This window comes from Lycorma delicatula, chromosome 9 (genome assembly GCF_047948215.1).
Source record: "Lycorma delicatula isolate Av1 chromosome 9, ASM4794821v1, whole genome shotgun sequence".
Classification (NCBI taxonomy): domain Eukaryota; kingdom Metazoa; phylum Arthropoda; class Insecta; order Hemiptera; family Fulgoridae; genus Lycorma; species Lycorma delicatula.
In genome coordinates, this window is record NC_134463.1 from 121,844,533 (window position 1) to 121,871,075 (window position 26,543).

The 26,543-nt window shown below is 31.7% G+C and overlaps 1 protein-coding gene across 5 annotated transcripts in view; it reads right to left on the reverse strand.

The window, feature by feature from the left end:
• The window catches only part of LOC142330135 (abl interactor 2-like), a 59,051-nt gene that overhangs the window by 20,506 nt on the left and 12,002 nt on the right, over window positions 1-26,543 (reverse strand). For 2 of the 5 annotated variants that reach the window (XM_075375227.1, XM_075375226.1), the window contains exons 3-4: window positions 23,680-23,846; window positions 5,998-6,165 (exon numbers count right to left, since the gene is read on the reverse strand). In XM_075375227.1, the coding sequence (XP_075231342.1) occupies window positions 5,998-6,165; window positions 23,680-23,846 (335 nt within the window). The other 3 variants (XM_075375228.1, XM_075375229.1, XM_075375230.1) reach the window with 3 other exon arrangements.

The window sequence follows — 26,543 nt, forward strand, 5'->3', positions numbered from 1 at the left end:
TTGAAAATGTTTGTGTGGTGAGTGTGAAGCAACTGTTTTTGTTCTTGATTTTCTTGTTTAATTTTATCTTATCTGTGGTATATTCTGGTGTAAGGCCAATTTCCTTCAGATCCTCTCTTATTTCTCTGATCCACCTGCATCCAGTCTTGGTGTTTTCAAGTCGAGAATGTACTGTACTACCTACCTGTTTCTTAATCTTTAAATCTTGAATCTTGCATCCTCATGATATGTCCAAAGAATCCTAGTCTTCTCTTAAACATGGTATCAGTGATGGATTCCAATTACTTGTACATGACTTTGTTGGGCACAATCCACCACTGCCTGTCTTTCTGGTACTTTTTATTGATGCAGCTCGGTCTTGTTCCTGCGTACTTTGTTTTGTTACGATTTCTTATTAGTGTTGTTTTTGTTATATCGGTTTTGGTTTTGTTATTAAGTTATATTTTCGTGCTTCTGTTTTTGTGTTTTTCCGCATATGTGTCGCATGTGAACTCACTTTACCTTTCGGGTAGGTAGGTGATTCAGTTCCTTCAACGACTATAGTTTTCAGTCTCGCTTGAGACTAGAGATGTGTTTTGTTATTTTTAATATTCATTACATCAATGGAAATGTCATTTGTGGCATTCACATCAGTGGCATCCCAGGACAAGGAGACTGAGAGATGTCATATGCCGAGGTTGGTTTATAAGACAACCTCTGGTAAAGCCTACCAGGGCTAGGTACAGAGGGGGTGATTGAAGGGTGTCTTCCTCTAGGAGATCAGGATATACATGTACCAAGTTAATTTTTCAGCTTTAGCTAGTTTCCTTCTTCTTATATGGATGAAGTTTTTTTTTTTCATTTGGTTTGTTTGTTATTATTTCTCTGGGATATTTAAATTGGGTTACTATTTTGATTTTATTTTTGTTTATGTTTACTTCTTTTAATAAAGTTGATTTTTGAGGCATAATTTCTGTCTTTTCAAATGATATCTTGAGGTTAATGTTATTTGCAATGTTTTGAAGTTCTAATATCTGTGATTTAGCTTTGTCGATGTCATTTTCCAGCAGTGTAACAAAAGTCATCGGCAAAACCAAAACAGTGTGTTTTGATTTTTTGGTCAACTTTTACTTTCGAGGGCCATTTTTTAAGCCATTGCCTCTTACCATTTCTAGAGCGCAGTTGAATAATAGTGATGAGAGCCCAACACCTTGGCACAACCCTGTTTTGACCTGAAATGGTTCCAGAGCTCGACTGAAGTTTACTTCTGACTTAGTGTTTGTGAGGGTCAGTTCTATCATGTTTATTAATTTGGTATCAATCCGAGGCATCTTAGAATTTTTAGTTGGGATTCTCTGTGGATGCAGTCATAAACTTTTTTGAAATCTACAAATGTTATCACCATGTCTGTTTCTTTTCCTGTTGTAATCCATTGTTAGCTTGAGACTCATGATCTGGTCTGGACAGTTCCTTCAGGGTCTGAAACCTATCTCTATTCGCTTAGTTCTTTCTCGAGTTATGAACCAATCCTTCTAAGAGTGATTCTTGAAAGAATTTTGTATCTCGAAGGGAGATTTCCCTGTAATTGTTAGGGTCAGTTTTGTCCCCTTTTTTGTGAAACAGATGGATGAGGGCTGTCATCCAGTTTTCTGGTAGTTCTTTGATCCAAATGTTGACAAGCTGTTGATGAAGGGCAACTTTTGCTGATCTTCCTGCATGTTTCCAGATCTCTATAAAAGTCTAATCTTCTCCCGCTGCTTTGCAATTCTTCATCTCACCCGGCGCATAGTAGACTATATAAATATATATAATATAACGAAATTATAATTCTGACATTTCATATATGGCTAATAAGGAAGTAAGATAAATAAAGGCACATGTTAGAAAGAGTATATAGATACCAGAGTGAATTAAAGTTTGTGCATAAAATGAACAGGGAACAAATTAATGAATAAAGCTGGGTGGATAATTCTGTCCAAAGTTCTAAGTTTAATATGGAATAATATAAATAACATATAATGAGATTCTATAGTAGACATACTACACTACATACCTCTACTACATGAGGCAGGTTAAACTCATTTTTGAGAGCGTACTTTCATATTCTTTTAAATACATATTTAATAAAACATTAGATAATATTATTTATCACATATAGATCAATCAAATAGTAATTTTATAGTTAAAAAGTTACGAAGTACTCACCACCAAGACTTGAAAGACTAATTTTTCTTAGATATGGCTAAGAAATATTAGTTATGTCTAAGTTACAGGTAGACAAAAAATTATAATTATAATAAGTAATAATTTTAATTATAAGTATAATTTTTTTAGTATTTTTTTTTATTTTCTATGTATAATTTTAATTATTAAAAATAGAGAGCATTCATAGAAAGATAAAAAAAATTACGAGATTACATGTAATCAATACAATAATATGTATGTATCTCACCATCTATTTTAATTGGCAACACTAAAAAATAATATTGTACGTCATGTCTAAGAAAACTTAATTAATCTCTTTCATAGTACAACAATTAACTAACAAAAAATGAAGTAAAAAATTAATGTATTGACAATATATAAAATTGCTGATCTGAATAAATTTTGTATATGACAAATAATATTTAATATTTTATGAAAGTCAAAGAATAAACTATGCAGATTTAGCCTACATAAAAAAGCACATAAACATTAAGTCTTTTCTTAACTGGTTGGATCACTTGATAAAAAATATATCAAAAAACCATTTTTATTGCATAATAAAAAAAATATACTTAACACACTAACACTAGTTAATCAATTAGCAATTAGATTAGTGGTATCAACAGATATTTTCCCAAGTAAAATCACAACTGCTGACGCACGAACGAAAGCGCGCACGCACACACAGAGAGAGAGAGATTAAGAGAAGGAATTATGAAAATGTATACCAGAAACAGATCAGTAACAAATTAAAAGATAAACCATCAAGATTCCAATGTATCTGTGGTAAAATCTAAATTGTTTTAAAAACCACAGGTGCTGGATCTCATGTTCACATACAGACTGTACGTACAACTGCATTATCCAAGGTTCATCACACCGTCCTTTATTAAAGAGAATCAATATAAAGTAGTGGTCAGATAAATCAAGCAATATTAAAGTATAGTTGTTAAACATATTTATTAGGGGAAATCACGGCGTTCTCATATTACCGGCATGGTTCCAATGCTATAATGTGTAGGTCACCTCCAGGGTAGAAGAAATCAAGGATGAAGGAAAAATGTAGATATAGAGATGTACCAACAGACAAACAAACATTCCTCTTATAGGCAACAGGCAGTAATCTTGCATAAAATCATCGAGAAATCAGGGATTTTTAGCCAGGATAGGATTAGTAAATAACAGATTAATAATTTTGTAACAACCAATCCAAATCTATTCTGGGATAAATTGCTTTTCCTCTGAATGTTTAAGACAAGCTGGAAATTTTTCTGAACAATTTGAAGCCTGAGCAGTTAAGCAATGCCTGGATTTAGTATCTTACAAGGTTTTTAAAATGATTTTTAAAAAATATTATTATATTTCTTTTTTCAACCTAATTTAAGTCTGATAAAGGAAAGAATGCACCTGAATTTACGACTGCAATCATTTGTCAATAAACCACTGTAAAAATATGCAATACCCATTGCAGCTTCACCCGCAAAAATTATGTCAGAACCTCTATATACACTATGTTAGTAGTTTATCCATTTGGTGTTAAAATCACTAAGCTTGATGGAGAACATACTTTGGAGTAGGCCTCATATAACTGGCCATGGGAAAATAGTCTTCTCTTAAATCAATTCCTGCAGTTTTCACGACTACCATTCTAACTTATTATTAATTGTCATTGCAAAACAGATTTTTATTTTTTTTAAACAGGAGTGGTGAGAGGATGTTTGGCCAGTGTTATTAACATCAAGTTAATAATAAAAACAGGTAATAATAAACAGGTTTTATATTTACGATATGAAACTGAACAAATAAATCATTAATTTTAGAAGATATCAATGATTTTTTAAATTTCCATTTGATCACATTTCACCCCCCCCCCCTATATCCAAGATATCAAAAAAATACAAAAATTGGTTTTTAGATATTTATATAAACAACATGTTCACCAAAATTCAACCTAATATCTTAATTTGTTCGGCAAAAGTTCAAAAAAAGATGAAATTGAGTTTTATACTATTTACCCGAAGAAGTTGAATTTCAACTTCTTAAAAAGAACTTATCGGTAACTTAAAAATTTCTGCTTGGTCACACTCCACCCTCTCTCACCCCCTCAGATGCAAAATATAAAAAAATAAGGCAGAAATTGATTTTTAGATATCTGTAAAAGGGGCATTTTAAAACAAAGATCAAGTCAATTATCTATCTCTTGAAAACTGAGAAAATCAAAAATAATACAAAGTATCATTTCACCCCCTTAGAAGTTAAGTTCACAAAATCCTTATTTAGTACCCCCTATATCATATAAAACAAACACAGGCTAAAAGTTTTGTGTCTCTAACTATAATAGTTTAAGTTAGACGTTGGTGAGTGAATGAATCAGTCACTCAGAACACCTTTATATATAAGATATACAAAACCAAATCTTATTCCTTTCAATATTAGTTGTTCTGGAAAACTTATTTAAACAACAATAAATGTAAAGTTAATATTCTCATAAAAAATGCAGGAAATACTATTTTTGTCTTTTTTGTATATGCTATTTCCAGCCTCTTGAACTTTGAAAAAATTCTTTGTCAAAGGAATAATAAGATAATTTAAGATATATGTTTCTGATTAAAATATAATTTACATTTTCCAGACTACAAACAATTTCAGATGCAAGATCATAAAATATATAGTGTAAATGGATTTATAAAATATGCAAAAACAATAATTTTACTCAAAACCGTTTAGCGGTCTTGAAAACTACGGCCAAAAAATAGATTCTGACAGGGTAAGTATACTTTATTTTTCAAATAAACAATATAATGAAACATTAAAATTACACAAATTTTATATAGTTTTAAGGAACCCAAAATATACTTGTAATTAAAAATATTTAAAATAAATAATCATTTCAATTTTAAAAACTCAAAAGCAGGAGACACTTACAAAAACATGTACTGTTATTTTGGTCAATATTCCCAAAAGAACACAGTGCAATAAAGAATAATTCATTAAAAATGATCTAAAAAACAATTTCAAGAAGCCCAACTATAGAAACGCAGTGTCTGAAGTTTATTACAGAATTAATATGACACCTACTCCTAGGATCATATCACCCATTTATTTTATATTTGCACTATACTACAGTGAAATTTAATGTTAAGGTTTCCAACATCACATAAACAATGCCGTATGAAAGCTTCCAACCGATCGTAAATGATTCAGCTAGAAATCCACAATAAGGTAACTAGTATAACTGGACCAAAACCTGTCAATATATTACATGCTTAACCACCGTAGTAATCAACACAGGTAGTAACAGACGTCAGATGAATAGCTGCAAAATTTCATTCAACATAAATAAAACAATGAGAAAGGATGACGGTTTTACTCCCAAGGAGGAAGGTGAGAAATTTAGAAATTCAGTCAATAGCCAATCAAAATAGAAGTTCAATAACTGTCAAAAGAAGTGTAGAACAGTTCAAGATTTTACAATTTTTAACAAAATAATAAGACAGGAAAAATAACAATACTCAAAAAAATGTTGGTCACGGGCAAAAATACTTTTAACATATGCTTATGAAAATCAGTAATAAACATATTTTATTATATGATACCTATACATATATAAAACTGGTTATTTCATATCATATATCATATTATATCTGAATTGTAAACTACATATGTTATAACCGCACACAAATAAAAATATATCTACAATAATTTATGGATATTTTAAAAAGCTGATAGTGATAGTGATATTTATATGCTTATATTATTAATTTCATTTATATTTTATCATGAACTAATATTAAAAATTATAAATAAACTTACCTGAGCAATATGGTTCATTTGGCTTTCCATTTCTGCCAACTGAGATGTTTGTAAATCCAATAATTGTAAAAAGTTATACGCCAATGTATTAATTTGATAGGCAACACTAGCCAATGACTGGGTAGTGTAATTTTTTGTTTCTTCCAGGGCAATTCTTTTATTTTCAGACTATAATTAACAAAAAGTAATTATTAGTATAAACAACAAAAATATATAATCCGAACACAATCAGTAGCAATAATTAATTCAAAACCATTCATAACATGTTTAATTAAAATTTTTAAAAATCGCCAGTAGATACAGATGACCGCTTCTAGCACAGGAGCCTATCAGAGAGCAGCATTCTGATCACGTGACTTAAGCCATGCGCACTCTATTTTAGAGAAAAATTTACATATTATGCAGCCGTTTACAGGTAAAATTAACAAATTTCACACTCTTTTGCGAGGGTCATTAATGATTCTTTAACGGGATTCCCTAATCTTTTACAATCGTCTGATTCTTGGAATCCCCTTATCTTGCGTTTGCAATGTATTTATTATAGCCTGTCGAAGACGTCGGGGAATTCTTCTCATAATTGTCTTTTTTTATTCAGTAAAAGTTAGATATTAACAATAGTTGACCTTAATGTAAATTAGTTTTGTTCACGCATTCGCAGTAGCATATTTAATAATATAAATACAATATTATGCAGTACTTTATTAATTTATATAATAAGCGATGCAGTTAAAACGTGCGTGTTTAGAAAATGATTGCGCAACCGCTAAAAAACGATCTAGATTAGCTATCTGTGACGCGAATTCTTTTATAATTTTAGAAAAGGCGTTTAAAAAAAATGTAATCACATATTATTACGAAAATAGAGACGAAACACATAAAGATATTTATTTATTTTTTTAAACGGTAAAAGAAATTGCGTTTACAACATTTTAAAATCGTACGTAACAACGGACGCTGTAAAATTTAATCTATTATTGAAATGTACATATGAAAAAAATCGGAGCGACCAAATCGATTGTCAAGACATTGCTTTTAAAATTAAAAATACACCCGTATATAATTGTAATGATTTAGATCGAGTTATAGACGAAGCGTTTGAAAAATTATTAGCCGAAGAATCCGAATTTCAAGGTCTTTAAGGTTTAAGGTTTTTAGGTTGGTCTTTAATCAGTATCGACGGTTTAATGTTGCGTATAAATAAATTAAAGCCGTTACGTGGTTCTACATATATAGATTTACCCGATGAAATAAAACAAAGAAAGGCTGTGATTAATGTTAACAAGACATATACTGCTTCTTTAAACGGGTTATTTTATCGAAACATGTAACCATTAATAATCCGCAACGCTGAGATAAACGTTATTTAAAAAGTACATATGACTTTAGTAAGTTAACGTTTCCAGTCGAGATAAAAGATATTAAAAAATTTAAGTCCGCCAACAATGTTTCTATAAATATATATACGCTGTCAGATTATGATGATAAGTTAGACCTTTAAAAGTTTGCGCAATTGAAAAACCAAACCGTTTTGATTTATTATATTTAAAGAATTACGCCATTATATTATATTATATTATATTACACCATTATATTATATGAATCATCATTTCACACTATTGCTATATAAACGATTTTTCACGACCGGTTAAATCTCAATTAACGAAAAATAATCGCGCAACAGATGTAAGCAAACGCTGTTTTGCATTCTATTATAAAAATATAAATAGGGAAGATAGAATGAAAGCTCATTTAAAACGTTGTATTCACAATGAACCGGCACATATAAAAACACAAAAACCGGGTGAAAATATAATGAAATTTAAAAGGTATGAAAATCAATTTCCAATGCCTGTTGTAGCATACACCGATTTTGAATGCATATTGAATCCGACGCCCCATCATCCAACGTATACAAAAATCATAGTTATACAACCCGTGTGCACGAACCGATTATAGCTGCTGTTTGTATTTCGTCACGAATCGGTTTTCGATAAAATAAAAAAGTCCTCCCGCAAAAACCTGTACTTTATAGAGGCGAAAAAGCGGCTGAAAATTTCATACATGTTCTATCCTATCTCGCGAATGAAGTTGCAGATGAAATGATATAGGTTGCAATGACACCTCTTTCCGTCGACGAACAAAGAAAATTCGACAACGCTAAGCGATGCGAAATGTGTCATGACAGATTCAGTTTGGATTGCGAAAAAGTTTGCGATCATTGTCACTTTACCGGTCGTTATCCAGCCGCGTTATGTAATAGCTGCAATTTACTAAGCCAAACACAAAATACTATACCGATATTCATTCACAATTTAACCGGTTACGACTCTCATTTCATTATACGACAGCTGGATTATTACGATAGAGGGGATATAAGCATCGTATCTAAAACCACCGAAAAATATACAATTTTTACGAAACGGATGTCTGATTTTTTATGTGTAAAATTCGAAGACACTTTTCAATTTATGGCCTCTAGTTTGGAAAAATTAGCGTCCAATTTACTAAAACGATCATTTAATCGCGTCAAACAACACTTTACGGTAGACTATTTTCCAACGGTCACGAAAAAGGGTGTGTACCCTTACGAATACACTCACTCTTGGTCGAAATTGAATGAAATACAGCTGCTTTTTTCGGTAACCGATTCGTATATTACTGACGATGAATATAATCACGCTAAAAGTCTGGGAACACTTTAAATGCAAAAATTTAGGAGAATACAGCGACATTGATTTAAAATGCGATGTACTGTTGTCGGCTGACGTTTTTGAGAATTTCAGGTCGGGCCTATGAGATCGCCTTGATGCCGCGCATTATATTTCAGTACCCGGTTTAGCTTTCGACGCCACGCTATATAAAACCGGCATTGAATCGGAACCGTTCACAGACGTCGACATGTATATGTTTATCGAATCCGGTATCAGAGGTGGCATTTCAACTTGCGTGCAAAAACATGTCGTAGCAAACAATAAATATCTGGAAAACTATAACCCCAACGCCCCCAGTAAATATATAACTTACGGTGACGCCAATAACTTATACGGGTTCAGTACGAGTCAGCCTTTACCGTACGGCAACTTTAAATGGGAAAATAAAGAATATTTTAATAGAATTTTAATTCTATAATGAATCATCCTCAAGATGCAGATATAGGCTATATATTCGAAGTCGATATAATGTATCCGACAAGCTTGCACGTGCACGATCATCATAACGATTTGCCGTTTCTGCCGGTGTCGGAAGTACCGCCCGGTTAAAACTGCAGAAAATTACTGACCACTCTCGACGACAAAACAAACTACGTCTGTCACTATGTAGTACTCAAACAGGATATAGCGAAAACTTTTGGTCGATGAAATCAAAATGCGAAATTTAATCGCGAAATCCACCTTTACAGACAGGATAATATTCAGAGTCTTTAGTCGGCGTACAAATGGCCAAAGATACGGTGCATTTAAATAAGCCGATCTACGTGGACTTTACGATATTGTTAACACAGTCAAACCGTAATGTACAATTTTCATTACAACGTTATGAAGCCAAAATACGGGGATAAAATCAATTTATGTTACACGGATACGGATTATTTCATCTATGACATTGAAACCGATGATTTTTACGCCGACATGCGAGGCGATGATCTGTTTCAACATTTCGATACGTCAGATTATTCGAATCGTTCTGTGAAAAATAAAAAAGTACTAGGCAAATTTAAAGACGAAGTAAACTGTAATCAAATCGTTGAATTTATCGCATCGAGATCGAAAATGTACACATTTAAATCGGCAAACGGTAAAATTACGAAAAAAGCAAAGGGTGTAAAAAAATAAGTGCAAAAAAGTATTATCTTTGACGATTATAAAGCACGTCTTGACGATTCAGATTTGGAAACTTACAAGACTATGACACTGTTTAGAACGAATAAACACACGGTTACATACTGTAGTTACAAATAAATTGGCGCTGTTAAACTATGACGACAAAAGGGTGGCCATAGATATCATAAATACACTGACTTGGGGTCATTCACAATATACCGTTAGAATTGAGACGTTTATATGAAAAAAAAAATAATAAAAATTAGCCTACATCCATTTTATTACTGTTCGATTTCGTTAATTAGTTTAGTTTTTTTTAATATGCGTTAATTTAGTCTCCTTACAAATACAACTAGATCGTCTTTTATTTTTCAACCACGACAATTATGTGATGGAGTTCTAAATCTACATTTCATACAAAACATCTCTAAAATACGGAACTTAATATGGAACGTCAATACCGCATGTAAACTCTACATCATGATAATTATGTCCATTAGGCAGTTTTTTCAAACCCTTATATATTATATAAACTTCTTTAGAATTATTAATTTCATTCAAATCTGATAGTGTAAGATCATTAAATCTTTGTGGTAAAAATATTTTTCCGAAACCTTCAATCGACGCAATAATTGAATCACTATTTTTTGTCTTTTACACTCCACTTTTTCAATTCTATATCGCCTATTGTGCATCATTTCACTATTTTTAATATTATTACAATAATATTAAACAACTATTCGTATGGTATCTTTGGTGATTAAAGAAATTAAACTAATTATTGATACAAATATAGTTTTTAATGCGACAAAATTATGTCAACATGGTGGGAGACGATTTAAAAAATGGTTTGAAAATAAACAAACTAAAGAATTAATTATTATTCAAAAAATTAGTCGGCCCGAATTCGAGCCGACAAAATATCCTATTTATATAGGATATTTCAATTTACAGTGAATCAACAGGGTACAAAAATCCATTAATTTACTAATTTCCAAATCTGGTACATATTTATAAAATATTTTAACGTAATATTGTTTCGTGGATATCAAAGTTTTACGAAAAATGTTATTTTAGAACATTATTTCATTAAAGATTTTAAGTCATATAAAGATGATATTGCTCAGTCGCATTCAAAGTTGCAATATATAGAAAATAAGCAAAAAGAATTGCAAATCGAAAAAATAAACTTGTAGATGTGAATTTAAAACGTAAGTTGCAAATTAACGAATTAAACGGTAATGTAAAAAAATTAAAACCGTGGCCACACCATATTTATCTACACTTTTTCCACTCCACAAAAGTGATAATTGCATTATAATTTTGGATAAAAATAAATATGACGAAGAGTATAAATATTATGCTATTCGTGTTCGATATAGAAATCTAAATGAAGCGTTAATAAACTAAAAAAAAGATATCCCGATTTTAAAATTGTTTATCGAAAATTAAAAGATCCAAATAGTGTACGATTATTTAACCTTGCTTTAAAGATCTTAAATTTAAAAGAAAACGTAATAATTTTAATATAAATACGGAATTTGATGATTTTATACAAAAGTTAGATGTTATGTAAAAAAACTTTTAATAAGTTGCAAATCGCGACAACAGTAAAAGAAGAACGTGAAGTCGAGTCGAGTTAATAGATATTATTTTTTTAATACATTATTATTTATGTTATTTTTTTCTTCTATACAGCGGGCATGTCCATTAAAGCCGATTAGCGAAAGAATTACACAATCCGGCTAGACGTAATTATCCTACTAGAAGGATCGAATTAAAGGGTCTAAACGATCTTGTGCAAGCAGATATAGTCGTAATGATACCCAAACCGATAAAGGATAAAATATTTGTCGACTGTTATTGTTTTACTAAATTCTCGTACGCTATACCGTTAAAGAATAAGACCGGTAAAGAGGTCGCGTCCGCTTTGCAACCGATATTTGAAAATCATAAGATGAAACATTTTCAAACCGATCAGGGAAAGAAATTTTATAATCCAAAAGTGAAAGCCCTGTTGAAACGATTCAACATAAATCATTATTCCACATATTTAGATAAAAAAATCTGCTATTACTGACGTTTCAATAGAACGTTGAAAACTAAAATTTGGACTAAATTTACAGAACAGGGAAGCTACAAGCGGATTGATATACTGCAAGCTCTCGTCGACGAGTACGATACAGTACATTTGGCAACAAAATTGAAACCGAAAGATGCAAATAAGACGAACAAATCGCAAGTGCTTGCGAATCTAAACAAAAAAAATACGATAGAAAAAAGGGTGCTGTAAAATTTAATGTTGGCGATCATGTTCGCATAAGTAAACATAAAAAAAGAATTCGAAAAGGGTTATTTGCCGAATCGGACGAAATAAATGTTTAAAATACACACTGTTCACTCGGAATCACGTCTTGTTACGTATGAATTGATCGATTCACGAAACGAACTCGTCAAAGGACGTTTTTATCAACACGAACTACAAAAAACAAAACAGGAGGATGTATATCAAATTGAGAAAACAATCAAACGAAAAGGCAACAAGGCCTATGTAAAACGGTTTGGTTTTGATAAATCATACAATTCATGGATAGATTTAAATGATGCAATAATTTATTGCTGTATATATTTAATCTTTTTATAGATTCCATAATGTGTCCATTGCATTATGGTGTTACTTTTTCTTGAGAATTTATTATTTGAGTAAAAAATTTGATGAAAATACTAGAAAACTTACAAATCGTGAAACACATACACATTCAATAGTTTATTGAAAAATCACTCGTTGCTTTTACATATATATATATATATATATATATATAGATTAGTAAGATGATGCTTTTTAATAATAAAATTGTCGGTGATGATGACTATATAGATTATCTAAGAAATAAATACGAATATATTCCTTCAACATCTAAGTTTGAATATCCATGAAGCTCTCCTAGACCGTGATGATGAATATAGTCCAATGCAGGAAGTATCTAAAATTAAATCCGCCATTGATTCGTTCTATTCTATTATGAATGATTTCGATATTGGTTGCGAAACAATAAATTTGAAAATACATTTTCTTTATCACAATCATCATAAAAGGATCACTGTTTTAGATAAAGATTATTTATACGATATTGATGATGTAGTCATTTAGAAAAAAATTTCTCTCTGATTTATCAAAAATTATTTTACAAAATTTTGTACTCGTAAATTTCATATAACCACTAGAATTGATATGAGTTTAACTTTTTAATAATTTATTAGTTTAAAATACATTTTTTTTAATAATTAGAGATATGAATGAAGTACAACAGAAAACCAAGTTCCCCATCGTGACCCCGATGATGGGTTACGGATTCAAAAACCGAAGTAAGCAACGTTCTATTACCAAACACATCAGATGAATTGTATGCGGGCCATCGAACTGCGGTAAAACAAATATCGTCTTTAATGTTTTAGTTCAACCAAACGGAGTACGCTTTAATAATTTATACATTTTCTCCAAGTCGCTTCACCAACCTTTATATAGAATGTTGTCGAATTTGATGATATTAAACCCAGAATTGGGTTACTATGAATATAGTGAAAGCGATCAGGTTCCGCAACCGGAAGCTGTTAAGCCCCATTCGATAATGATTTTCTACGATGTAATTAAAGAAAAACAAAACAATATCAGCGCTTATTTCGTCACAATAAAATAGATTGCTTTTATCTAGCGCAAGCGTATTCTAAAATACCAAAACAACTCGTGCGGGGCAATTGCAATTTTTTAATTCTATTCAGACAAGACGGTTTAAATTTACAACACATTTACGATGAACACGTAAACGTTGACATGTCGTTGACGCTTTTAAATCGCTGTCCGATCACGTGTGGAACGCGAACCGGTATGGTTTTCTAGTTATCGATAAAGAGAGCGATAAAAATAAAGGTCGCTATAGAAACGGTATCGATAAATTCATCATCGTTTAACGCAACGTTAAACGTAACGAACGCAAGCTGAACGCAACGACTATTCATTTGAATTCTTTTCTATATATATATAGATATGTATAAGGAGAAACAAACGGTTGAAATTGATAAATTGAATAAAGATTTTAAACGTAAACACGCGGCTTTCATGTTGGGTTTAGCCGAAGAGGAAGCTTTATTTACTAAACGTTCAAACCGATAATAGATCCTATAAAAGAAATTAAAGAAAAAATAGAGCCAAAACCACCTCCAACCGATGGAGAAATTGATATAGATAGAGTAGGACGGGAACTGGGCGATAGATTGTCAACTCATTGTCATGTGTGAAGAGTTTTTTGGAACAAGATGATGATGGTGTCTCTTCAACATTGTTATCTGAACAAACATTACCGCTACACTCTGAAGAAACTAAAGACAAAGAACCCAGAATACAAACAAAATATACATCTATATTAGAAGATGCTCAGTTTTCCAACAAAACTACAAATGAAACAATAAAATCGTACTTAGAAATGTTAAAAAACAGGTCAAAAAATATCTCTAAATGTGTATGGTGTAAAGTATGATAAAAATACAGATACGTGCACTTTGGGCGATATTAAAATTGAATTTATAGATGATAAAATTCATTTGGGACATTTCATTTATCCAGCCACACCAGGTCTTTTAGAGTCGTTAATTTATAAAAATCCAGACCTGAAAAAGGTTCACAGAGCAGATATGCGAACTTAGGGTGAATGTTGAAACATGCCAGTGTCCACTTGATGGTGCGACATGATAGATACAGTAAAAACCAATAAATCTTTTAAATATAACGAACGAAGTGATCAGAAAGCTGTTCCCTGCAAAAAACCTGTTAACGCTATTTCCCCGTATAAAGCACCATCCGTCTCTTTTAGCGATTCTGGGTTGTTACATGCTCAGTTTAATTACAATCCAGTCTATTTATATTGGGATGATCCAAACGAATTGGTACATAGATTGTATACCCTTGTGGGCGAATATGATGGCAGAAACACGAGAGTTTCAAACGAAATCATATCCATAGTAAAAGAATTGAAAGAAATTGAATTTTATTATTAGGTTATTGGTTTTTAATTTTTTTTATATAGAGACATGTCACGATTAAGATTAGGCCACAATGGTCGTCGAGGAGGAAACGGAAAACGTGGTCCACCCTCACATCCGATGGAAATTTTGATATAAACCATCACAGATTGTGAAACGTATCCGATCATATCGATGATGCGGACGCGTTGAATTTTAAACGGTGTAAACTTATGTTTGACGAATACACAAACAGTCTCGGTGAAAGTTTGTAGGTTTGGAATGATTAAATCACGAAATAATAAACCGTGATGTAAGCATCAAAAAATATATAGAAGATGAAAAAGTGAAACTTGCAGACGAAACTGTACAGTTCATGAAAGATGACCTCGAATCGCTTAAAGAAAAAATTGCAAAGTATATAGACGATGAATTAAATGGTCCCATTACAGATCTCGTAAAAGCTAACATCAAGGCACACATTGCAGAAAAGATTCGTGAAAATTAAAAGTCATTTTGGTCACTCAAATCTGAGTGAGCAAACTTAGATACATTTTATTGTATAAAAATTACTTTATATGAAACTTTTTTTGGCTCGAATTCGAGCCGACTAAAACTGATCATTTAGAAACTGTTTTATTGAGAAATTTATTATATTTTTTATTTTATAAGAAATATTTTGGGGACCCGAATTCGGACCACCTAATTTAAAATGCATTAAGAAATCATTTAGATTTTTGTATCGATGATGTATTTGAATTAAGATAAATTTTTTTATATGTAGACACGAAGAAGATAACGAAGACGAAAAAAGGCCGTGGTATTATCGGTTCCGTTTTGAACAAAATTTTTGGTTTATTGCCGTTTGAAGCTCATATTCCACGTTACAATTATTGCGACCCGGGTACGAAGTTAGATAAGCGGTTGAAACGTGGTGATAAAGGCATAAATAAATTAGACGAAGCGTATAAACTGCACGATATAGCTTATTCCAAATATTCAGTCAGCAAAACCAGATCTCAAGCCGATAAAGCGCTTGGGAACGTGTGCTTGCACCGGATAGTAATTTGACTGAAAGAGCGGCCGCCTATGCGGTAACTAACGCAATGAAACTTAATCTAAATTTGGTGGTAGATTAAAAAGCGGTGGTCGATTAAGACTGAAGAAAGGTGGCAGCGTTATTGCTAAAAAACGCAGAGAAAAAAAAATAATCGATTCAATACTAAATCGCGCTTTATACGATTACGAGTTGATTGTGTACGCAAAACAGTTGAAAATTCCGCATTTTAGATGTATTTTTATGTTGGACGATTTACCGAAAAAGATTAGGAAAAATGAATGCGCTATAATCAATTTAGACAGTTTGAGCGGTCGCGGTACGCATTGGGTTTGTTTTCGGAAAATCGATAAAAATGTAATTATTTTGATAGCATAGACGATGTGCATTCACACCAGAATTGATGAAATATTTCAGAAAATCTAACGTAACGTACAATTACAGTAGATATAAAACCGATGACGATGTAATTTGCGGTCGATTGTTAAGCATTTTTATGTGAATAAATTATACGTTTTTGTTTTTTGTTTTTTTTTCTAAATAGATATATCGTGTCTATTATCGATTGACGGTAACAGTTCGATGATTAAAAAATAATTTTTTCCACCGATCGACTTTTCAAAAGGTCAACAAGAATTAGGTCTTAAGTGGATAATGACCGCCAACACTATTCCAAACGTTGAAGAGAATAAAAATAATAAATTCTGTTATGCGTTCGATAAGGATGTTAAAAAAGATGAAAATAATAATTATGTATTTAGAAAGAAAAATTATATAACTATACAAACGGGTAGTTATGAAATTGAAGATATCGGTGAACGGGTAGTTATGAAATTGAAGTTATCGGTGAACATATAGAGTGAAATGAAAAAAACCATAGCCTCGCGAGCAAACACCAATACGTTACAGGGTGAAATTAAAAGCACTGTATGGAGATTTTTCGGATACAGATTCTAGTATCGACAGTCTGTTGGGTTACGGGGCGAGAATTCTCAAACCGAATGTGACGCATCTTTCAGATCGAATAATAAATATCGCTCCTGTAAATGTAATACGTGTAAAATGTAATATTATTTCCTGCAGTTTTAGAAATGAAGATCAAGATCGTATTTTATACGAGTTTCCGTTGAGTGTAGATCCTGGTGATGCGATTGAAGAATATCCATTTTATATTGAATTTCTATCGGTAAATGTGAGAGAAATTTATGATTTAGTTATATCGTTGACCGATGAAAATGATAATTTATAAAATCTACGCGGCGAAAGAGTAAACATGTTGATTTTGAAAGAATATAAATAATTTTACACGCTAAATAAGTACCAGAAGTCACGGATTTGTACCCTTTGAATCGACTTTATACATAATATTTTGGTTGCTGGAATTCCAGCTACCAAATGTCTGAATAATAAATAGAATATTGTAATTTGAATTTTTATTTTTATTATAGATATGCCGCTGGTATTTGATGATGAAATTGATGTTAAAAAACGTTTCAAATTGACGGAGAAAAACATTGAAAAATTAAAACCTCTAGGTTTTGAGATTGTTGACGGGAAACTCAATACGTTATTGAATTGAAGAATTCAATTTTTTTATATAGTGATGAATTATTTAACAGTTAATAAAGTAGCGCGTTCAGATGAGTCCCTAACATATAATCAATTTCACAATCGTTATTCCTTAGCGAATAAAATCGAAAAGGAAATTAAAATTCCTATAAATCAACATGTATACCGTTCCGAGTGAAAGTTATTTGATTGTTTCCGGCAAACTCGTCGGAGCAGACGGAAAAAATCTACTACTTCAGAATTAGTTAATTTTGCTGTGGCCTTTTTATTCCAGGATATACGATATCTTATTAACGCACAAGTAGCTTCGGTGAAAAATGTAGGCGTGACATCGGTTATGAAAAACGCTCTTTCAATGATAAATTCTCTTTTGACAACTGCCGAAATAGCGGGATGAGTCGGTGGAAAAAATAAAGTCGATTTAGATGAAAATGGTAATTTCACTTTACGCATACCGATATCGATGCTGTTGGGTTTCGCTGAAGGCTATAAAAAAATAATCATAAACAATAGACAGGAATAAGTGTTGAGACGTTTTGATAGCGACGTAAACGCTTTAGCGATACGGTTCCCGACCGCATATCTAAGATAGAATTAACAGACAGTGTGGGTTGTCCCATATTTAAAAGTCACACCCGAATATGAGCTGGAATTAGCTAAAATGAGAAATCAAAATAAAGATGTGCGTATGGCGTTCAGAGCGTGGGATCTTCATGAAAATACAGCGGTTCCTCAAACGAATTATTTTACATGGAATGTGACAACGTTGTCGCAAATAGATAAACCTTGCTTTGTTATTGTAAGTTTTCAAACCGATAGGAAAGAAAAAGCAGTGAATGACGCGTCAGAATTTGATTCTTGTAACGTTAAAAATATTTGTGTAATGATTAATTCAAACAAATATCCGTATGAAGATTTACAGGGGAATCAAGCGAAGATGTATAGAATTTTTATTAATTTTCAAAAATCATATTATAAAAATAGATTCACCGTACACGTTTTCCGATTACAAAACGAAATCTCCTTTATATGTGATCGATTGCTAGCATCAAAATGAATCCGTAAAAATTGGTGTAATCGATTTAAAAATTAAAAGTTGAAGCGGAAGAGAATTTTAAACCAAATACAGTAGCGTATTGTTTATTAATTTACGATAATGTAATCGCATATTCTCCGCTGACGGGTGAAGTGATAAAGCGCAAGAATAAAATGTAGAAATTTTTATTTTTTGTTTTTTTTTTACACTCATAAATTATTTGTTTTGTATTTATTTCTTTTTCAGTATAAATATTTGGAAATGGAAGTTTTTAAAATTAAGAAATTGAATAATTTCGTTGATTTTCCTAAATATGCTACCGAACAAAGCGCCGGTTTAGATTTAATTTCAACAATCGAAACGATTTTCAAAACTAGTGAAATAAAAATAATCGCAACCGGCATTGCGATTATTTAGGCAACGATCTACGTCGCCTAAAAAGTACGAAGCACAAATAAGACCTAAGTCGGATATGGCGATGAGCTATGGCATTACATTGTGAATTCGCCGGGCACGGTCGATGCTGATTACCTAGGTGAAATTAAAGTCGGTCTTATTAACTCGGGCGATAAAGATTTTACAGGGCAGAAGGGGATGAGAATAGCGCAAATGATAATATCCAAATACAAACGCATATCGTGGAAGGAAAGCGAACACTAGATGAAACAGAACGTAACGGCAAGGGTTTTGGTTCGACCGGTCTGTCTGTATAATGAATGACCTACGTACAGATAAATTTATTATCAAGGTCGCGTTTTTTTAATTTTATTTAACATTTATTATAGTGAATACTTAACAGCTCTATACAATAAGAATTCCCTGACGTCATCGACAGGCTATAATAAACACATTACAAACGCAAGATGGGGGATTCCAAGAATCAGACCGTTGTAAAAGATTAGGGAATCCCGTTAAAGAATCGTTAATGACGCTCGCAAAAGTGTGAACATGTGAATTTGCCTACAAGGCTGCATAATATGTAAATTGTTCTCTAAAATAAAGTGCGAGTGGCTTAGTCATATGATCAGAATGCTGCGCTCTGATTGGCTGTCGTGTAGAAGCGGTCATCTGTAACTACTATAGCCTATTAATATTTCTTGGCTTATGAAAAATAATTAGTTAATAAATAAAAAACAAATAATTTTATTTCTTAACTACAATAATCATCAAAATAATTATAAACCAAATAAAATCAATACTCAGAAGCACGCATACGTGCGTGTGCATCTACGAGGTCTGTTTAGAAAATAACTGAACATTTTTAATAAACACAAGAGATATTTAGCGACATGCAGTTGACAGCACTGTTTTGCATAACCTCCTCTGTAACCACATGTTCTTGGATTGTTGATATCTACTTTAGTTTTCGTGTGATTATTATTTGAATGCAACAAGTTTAAGTGTTAGTAGTGATTTTTATAATGTTCGATTTTCAAGAAAAAAAGAGTAAGGATAAAATGTAAAATTTTGCGTAAAACTGGGGAAAACTTTCACAGAAATGTTTCAACTTTTGAATCAAGCTTATGGAGATGATTCTCTAGGTCGTACACAATGTTACGAATGTTTTCACAATTTAAAACGGTTGTCAGTCGATTGAAGATGACCCTCAATTAGGTTAGCCTTTGACTTCAACTGATGACACCCGCGCGTTCAGAAAATCAATGATATGGTGCGTGCAAATCGCCGATCGATTGTCAGAGAACTTGAAGAAGAGATAGCATCTCAGTTGGACATGCCGTGACATTTTGACTGAAAAATTGAACGTGCATCGAGTTGCAGCAAAGTTTGTTCCTCGTTTGATGACCAAACAGCAGAAAGAACATCAAGTGGACATTTGTTGACATCTTGGATAAGCCCGATGACGATGAAACATTCATGCAAGAGATCGTAACAGAAACCAAAAGCCGGGTTTACAGCTACAAAATTGAGACAAAAGTTCAATCATCACAATGAATCAGCAAAGGATCTCCACGCTCCAAAAAAGCAAGTCAGTCTCAATCCAATGTCAAAGTGATGCTCTCTTTTTTTTTCAATTTTAATGGAATTGTGCATTTTGAATTCTTACCTCAAGATAAAACAGCGAGTGAACTGTGCATACTCTCATGGTATTTTACAACAGTTATGTGAAAAAAATCTCAAAGAAACTGCAGTTGTGGCAAGACAACTCACGGTTCCTTCACCATGACAATGCGCCTGCACACTCAGCTTTGTCAATTCGTCAGTTTTTTCCCAAAAATCAGATGACTGTCCTCCCTTAGCCTCCCTACTCACCAGACCTGGCTCCTAGCGATTTCTTTTCATTTCCGATTAAAATCAGTGAGAAAGGATGCTGTTTTGAGACTACTGATGACATCAAAGGAAATTCATCACGAAGATTAAAGGCTATTTCAAATGAAGCTATCTAGAACTGCTTCTCCAAATCGAAACACTGCTGGGAAAAGTGTGTGAATGGGAGAGAGCACTTCTTTGAAGGGGACAAAGACCGATAATCTGTAAAATTAATAACAAAGATTAATAAAATAAAGTTTGGTTATTTTCTCGAACAGACCCCGTGTATGTACAATGTGACTTACAGGAAACGAATTTTTTTTGAACAGCCAGTGCATTTTTGTTACATGTGATGGGGAGATTGAGGTTAAGTAATTCAATTGAGCATGGCCTACCATTACAGTCACAATGGAGAAGTGAACGATACAGTATCATGTTTTCATGTACGATACTTATATTCAAAATAATTAGTCTATTGTCACAACACAGCGGATCTTTTGTCATCACTTCAACAACATCGGAATGGCACAGTTCCATGCAAAAACATGTTGTTAAGGTGGATTGAGGCGTTCAGAACAACAGGAACAATAACAAAGAAAAAGCCACCAGGCCCTCCAAGAACCATAAGGATGCCCAAAAACATTGCCCGAGTGAGAGCGGCATTAATCAGGAGTCAAAGTCGATCTGCACGCAGACATGCACGAGAACAACATGAGCCGTGATTGTGTGAGGAAAATTTTACTAAAATGGCATTACATTGACAGTGAACTCACAACACTTTGTACATATATTGAATACATTTCTTGGACCAGAACTACAGAGGCAAGGATTAAACATGAGAAACATTTATTTCCAACAGGATGGTGCCATAGCGCACACTGCCTGCACATCAACGGTAGTTGTGAGAAACATGTTTCATGGCTAGCTGATTTCCCATTTTGGTAACTTACTATGGCCGCCAAGATCACTAGATTTGTCCTCCTGTGACTATTTCATATGGAGATATTTGAATGAACGTGTTTATGCTCACAAACCCAGTAATTTAATAAACTTGAAAGATGCAATTATGGAAGAGGTGCAGTTGACTGAACAAGACATGTTGATGCGAGATAAGGATGATTTTCTAAAGAGGCTGGAAATCTGCATTAAAATGGATGACCACCACATGAGTGTAATAATTTTCATAAAATGATTATTTTTAATAAAAGAGAATGTTTTTACCTTTATTTGAGTAACAATAAAATAATATTATTTTGTAAATTAACTTTGTAATGCTCATTTGAAAACTGTCCGTTTCCCGTAAGTCACTCTGTATAATTATTTTTATATTTTTGTTTTCTGATGACTATGTACGGCATGACTTGTTATCATGCCATGGTAAATAATAGAGATTTTAATTTACTGACATAGTATATACATACTGATGAAATTTATTTTACTTTATTTAAGTTTACTTTAATTAATGTGCCATTTATATTTTTTATTACTGACAATGGAGTGACACTCCAAAAGGAGTGCCACAGTTAGTAAGTGTACTTATCTTTTTATTCCGACAGTATCTGCTGGTTATAATATTATTTGTTTAAATTATTACTATACATAAACACTGTACATATGAGGACTAATAATCAAGAATGAGAACCAAGTGCCTTTAAATATTTTTTTTTAAATTAAAGAAAGACAACAGTTAAGAAAAATTAAAATTACCAAATGCTCCAATCTCAAAGTGTCTATTTTTCTGTATATGACCAACACATCCTAAACACTCAGGTGGCCCCATGGTAATTCAAAACTTTTAAAGGTAAGGACACATATAAAGAAGTAACTGCTTAACAGTGAAACATTAAAAAAAAAAAAAATTGTTTGAGATAGGAACCTCAAAACGATCTGATTTTTTATGAAACCACTACTTGGGAGTAGTGATCACTTTAGAAACTAGCTGCGAAAAATGTTACATGGCCACAATTTTGGTTAGTACCATCTCATAGACCAAAGTTTTTTTATATCAAAACTTTTGCTTTTTCAGTGTCCTTTAAAATGATGTGTTAGGGGGTAGTGGTCTCACATCAAAAAATAATCTGCACAAATTTTTTACACAGCTGTCCATAAAGAAACGAAATTGTTTTTATTTGGCAACTAACATGTTATTCTGGCACTTATCCTTCTCAACACACTCCACCATACATCTTAATACAAAGCTCCCAGCAAATTTTTAATTTTCTTCTGTTGAAACACTTCCTGGAATCATATTAGTAAAATAGTTCATGAATTTCATAATTTTTTTATATCTCTACTTTAATAAATAACAGAGATATTTATTTTATATTGATAACCAATACTTAACATCTATAGTTCAAGTTTTAAATTATCTTTATATAAAAAAAATCTCTTCTACAAAAGAAGAGATCTCTGCAAAAGTATTAAACAGAATTTGGGAAAAAAAAGATTTGTCATATTGTTTTTCAAAACACTTCTCAAGAAAAGTAAAAACAATGTCACTCAAGATAAAAAAAATACGTCATAAGAGTTGCTAAAGAATTCATAGAACTATGCAGCACAAGAAGGATGACACAAAAGGGGTACTTTTTTTAATTTTGAATTCTTTATGGACAGACCAATTTCTTATTTGCTGAATAGCGCATGATGATTCAGCTCATGATAGTTTTGTTTGAAATTATCCTCTCTGGCGTAGGCACTGGAACTGGCTTTATACAATAACAAATGCTCCTGAGAAGAAAAGCATATGGTTTTAAGTGGGCTGAGCTTTTAAACAATCAGCAGTATTAATAACAGTAACCACAATAACTCAGGTAACTAACAAACTACACATAACAAACACACAATATAATTTACACAAACTGAACTATGAAGTAAAGTAACATAAATAAAACTAATAGTTTAATTAGAAAACGTACTTGAAAATAATTTCCTTCGCAATATTCAGCAACTCTTTCTAAATTTGTATGGCTGTCCGATAAGCTATTCTGACCTTCTGGTATTTCAGTATTTAACAACGCTGCCAATTCTGCCATATTGTCAGAATCACTTCCTAAACCGGACTCCCTATTGGGATCAACGGTTCCTGTAAAATATTTTAAATGACTCCAATTAAAAATAGCACAAAGTATTAAAACAAAGATTCTATTCTAAAGAATCAAATAATGAAAAAACAGAGCAGTGAGTCACAAATTTCAGTTAATGACAGCTAAAAATAATAGAATAGTAACTGTGTTTATAGAAGCAAGTAAAATGTATTAACTAAATAAGATAATATTCACTCCAATAAGCTGGCATCAGAATGTTACTCAAGAGCACACAAATAAAAACGGACAGGAGCATACAAATGCACACATTGAAGATAATTAATAAACACCAATATAGTATGTAAACACCAATCTACTACATAATTCTTAACTATGTATGTACAAAAAAAGCATGCAATAATTCATTTTTAAGGATGGATTACTATATTAAAGATCTACTTTTTTTTCATTAACCACCACAATCATGTTTTCATATATACAAAATAAATGTTAATAAGGAACATGATAAATAGAATAAACAAATAGATTGATACATGATTGAACTGACAAATTCACTAAATCTTAACAAAGGGCATACGAAAAACTCAACAAAAAAAAAGTAATAACATTAACTCAAAGTAACCAGGCTACATTTAAAGAAAGAATACATTAAATAATTATACTTACAGAGGGCAGTAAAAATTAATTTAATGTTAGCACAATTACAAAAAGGATAAATTGCACTTTAAAGTTATGAGAAAATCAATAAATACATAAAATTTTTATAGGAATTTAATAATTATAACCATAGGTAAACCAACACATTATTCATAATTACAAAAAATTTACAATATCAAAAAATAATTAAATTAAGACACAAGAATTGAGGGCAATATAAATAAACAAAAACGTTTCTCAAAGTAAAAATATAAAGATAAGTCAAATGAAGATTAGTGGAAAAAATAAGGTAACAAATCAGAAATAATGAGAGGTAAATTGTTTCATAAGGGAATGACATAACAAACAAAATGTATACATAAGATAAATGACTACAGATCAAGGGTTTATCAAGAGCTGAATGAATATATGTATACTTGCATCATATAAATATAATATTAAACCACATCTCAAATAACTATCTGCAGCTCACACACAGTATTAACAAAAGCTTCAATATTTCAACTACACAAACATTTTCAACAAAATAAAATTCCAAGTTGTAAAACTACATATAAATACTAAAATTTATTAACTGCAGAAAAAACGATTGGCAATCTACATAAATACAAGCAGCACGTTTTGACATAACAGGCGGTGAACCAACAATATTTATGATTTACACCTAAAAAATATGAGAATCTTACAAATTCCGGTGTGAATTAATTCATTAACCCCATGGCCACTCCCTCGTTTTTAAATTTCGGCTGTATAATATATTAGACCGTTATGTACAGTAAAAAAATGCTACATCTCATTACGATTGTTTTAAAACCTAATTAATTAAAACTGTTTACCAGCTGACAAGTTATCTTCCCACATTATTAGGACGTTCAATTATCTGTCTTCTATGACACTGACATTACTTTGAAACGAGGATAAAAGCACATTCCTTAAGGCAATGTGCTGCTACCTACGAGATTTTTATTGCACATCAAAGGACTAGATACAATCAAAATACAAAAACAAAATTGTATTAAATTTCAAAAGGGTTAATTAAAAAATAACAACACCCATTATAGATGATAGCAAAAAAAAATCCTTTTTCAAATAGTAATTATTTCATAAGTTTAATGACGTATAAACGTGTTCTTTTGAATAACGTAGTCTTCGTATACTGAGTACAATACGCGATACTGGTGTCTGAATGCGGTTAACAAACCAATTTTCAGCGAAAACTTTACGTATACAATAAATAATTTATAAAATATTTTCTTAATGTTTTTTACATAATTAAAAAATTACAGATTGGAGTATGGAATCAAAGTAGTGTAAAATTTAAAAACATAACCTCGTTAACGTTGAAATCACTTAGGTTACACTAACAAGAATAAACATTTAATTACATGAAATAAGTACAGAATAAATCAAACTTGCTTTAAGTTTTTCGTACAGTAAAACACAAACTAACACTAGAGTACATAATGAACGATTTGTATTGGTGAAGGCAATCGAATACTCGTAGATTTCTATGCAGATTATTCCTATCAGAAATACAATTAGTGAATGCTTTTACGTAAACATAAATTCTGTTCGCAATTTAAACTACATACCTTGATAATAATACATAGTAACCATATAGATGTATTTTTATTAACCAAAAGAAGGACGTTTAACCGAAAATATTTGGTATAACGGAACAGAACCGCACTCAATATATATATAAATATATTTGTAGTACTACCATCTACCGCTATTTATAAGAACTATCGGTTTCGAGTGCAGTTTTAAATAATATTGGTCGTGTAGAAAATGTGGAAAAGAATTATGATTGATGACAAAGATTTCATAATACGAACATCAGTTACTGAAAATAAATATGATATTACTTTTGTCAGATTTCAGCAAAGTTTGGTCAGAAATATTAACAGAGGAGCAAATACTTGAAAGATGTAAGGTAAGTAATTATATTTTGTATTTTCATTTTATAGATAACAAGTAACAATTTTATGTTGATTACTGATATGTAAATCTATTTAAATTAAAAATATGTAATCATAGAAAAAAATCGATTAAAATATATAATTATTTTACATAAA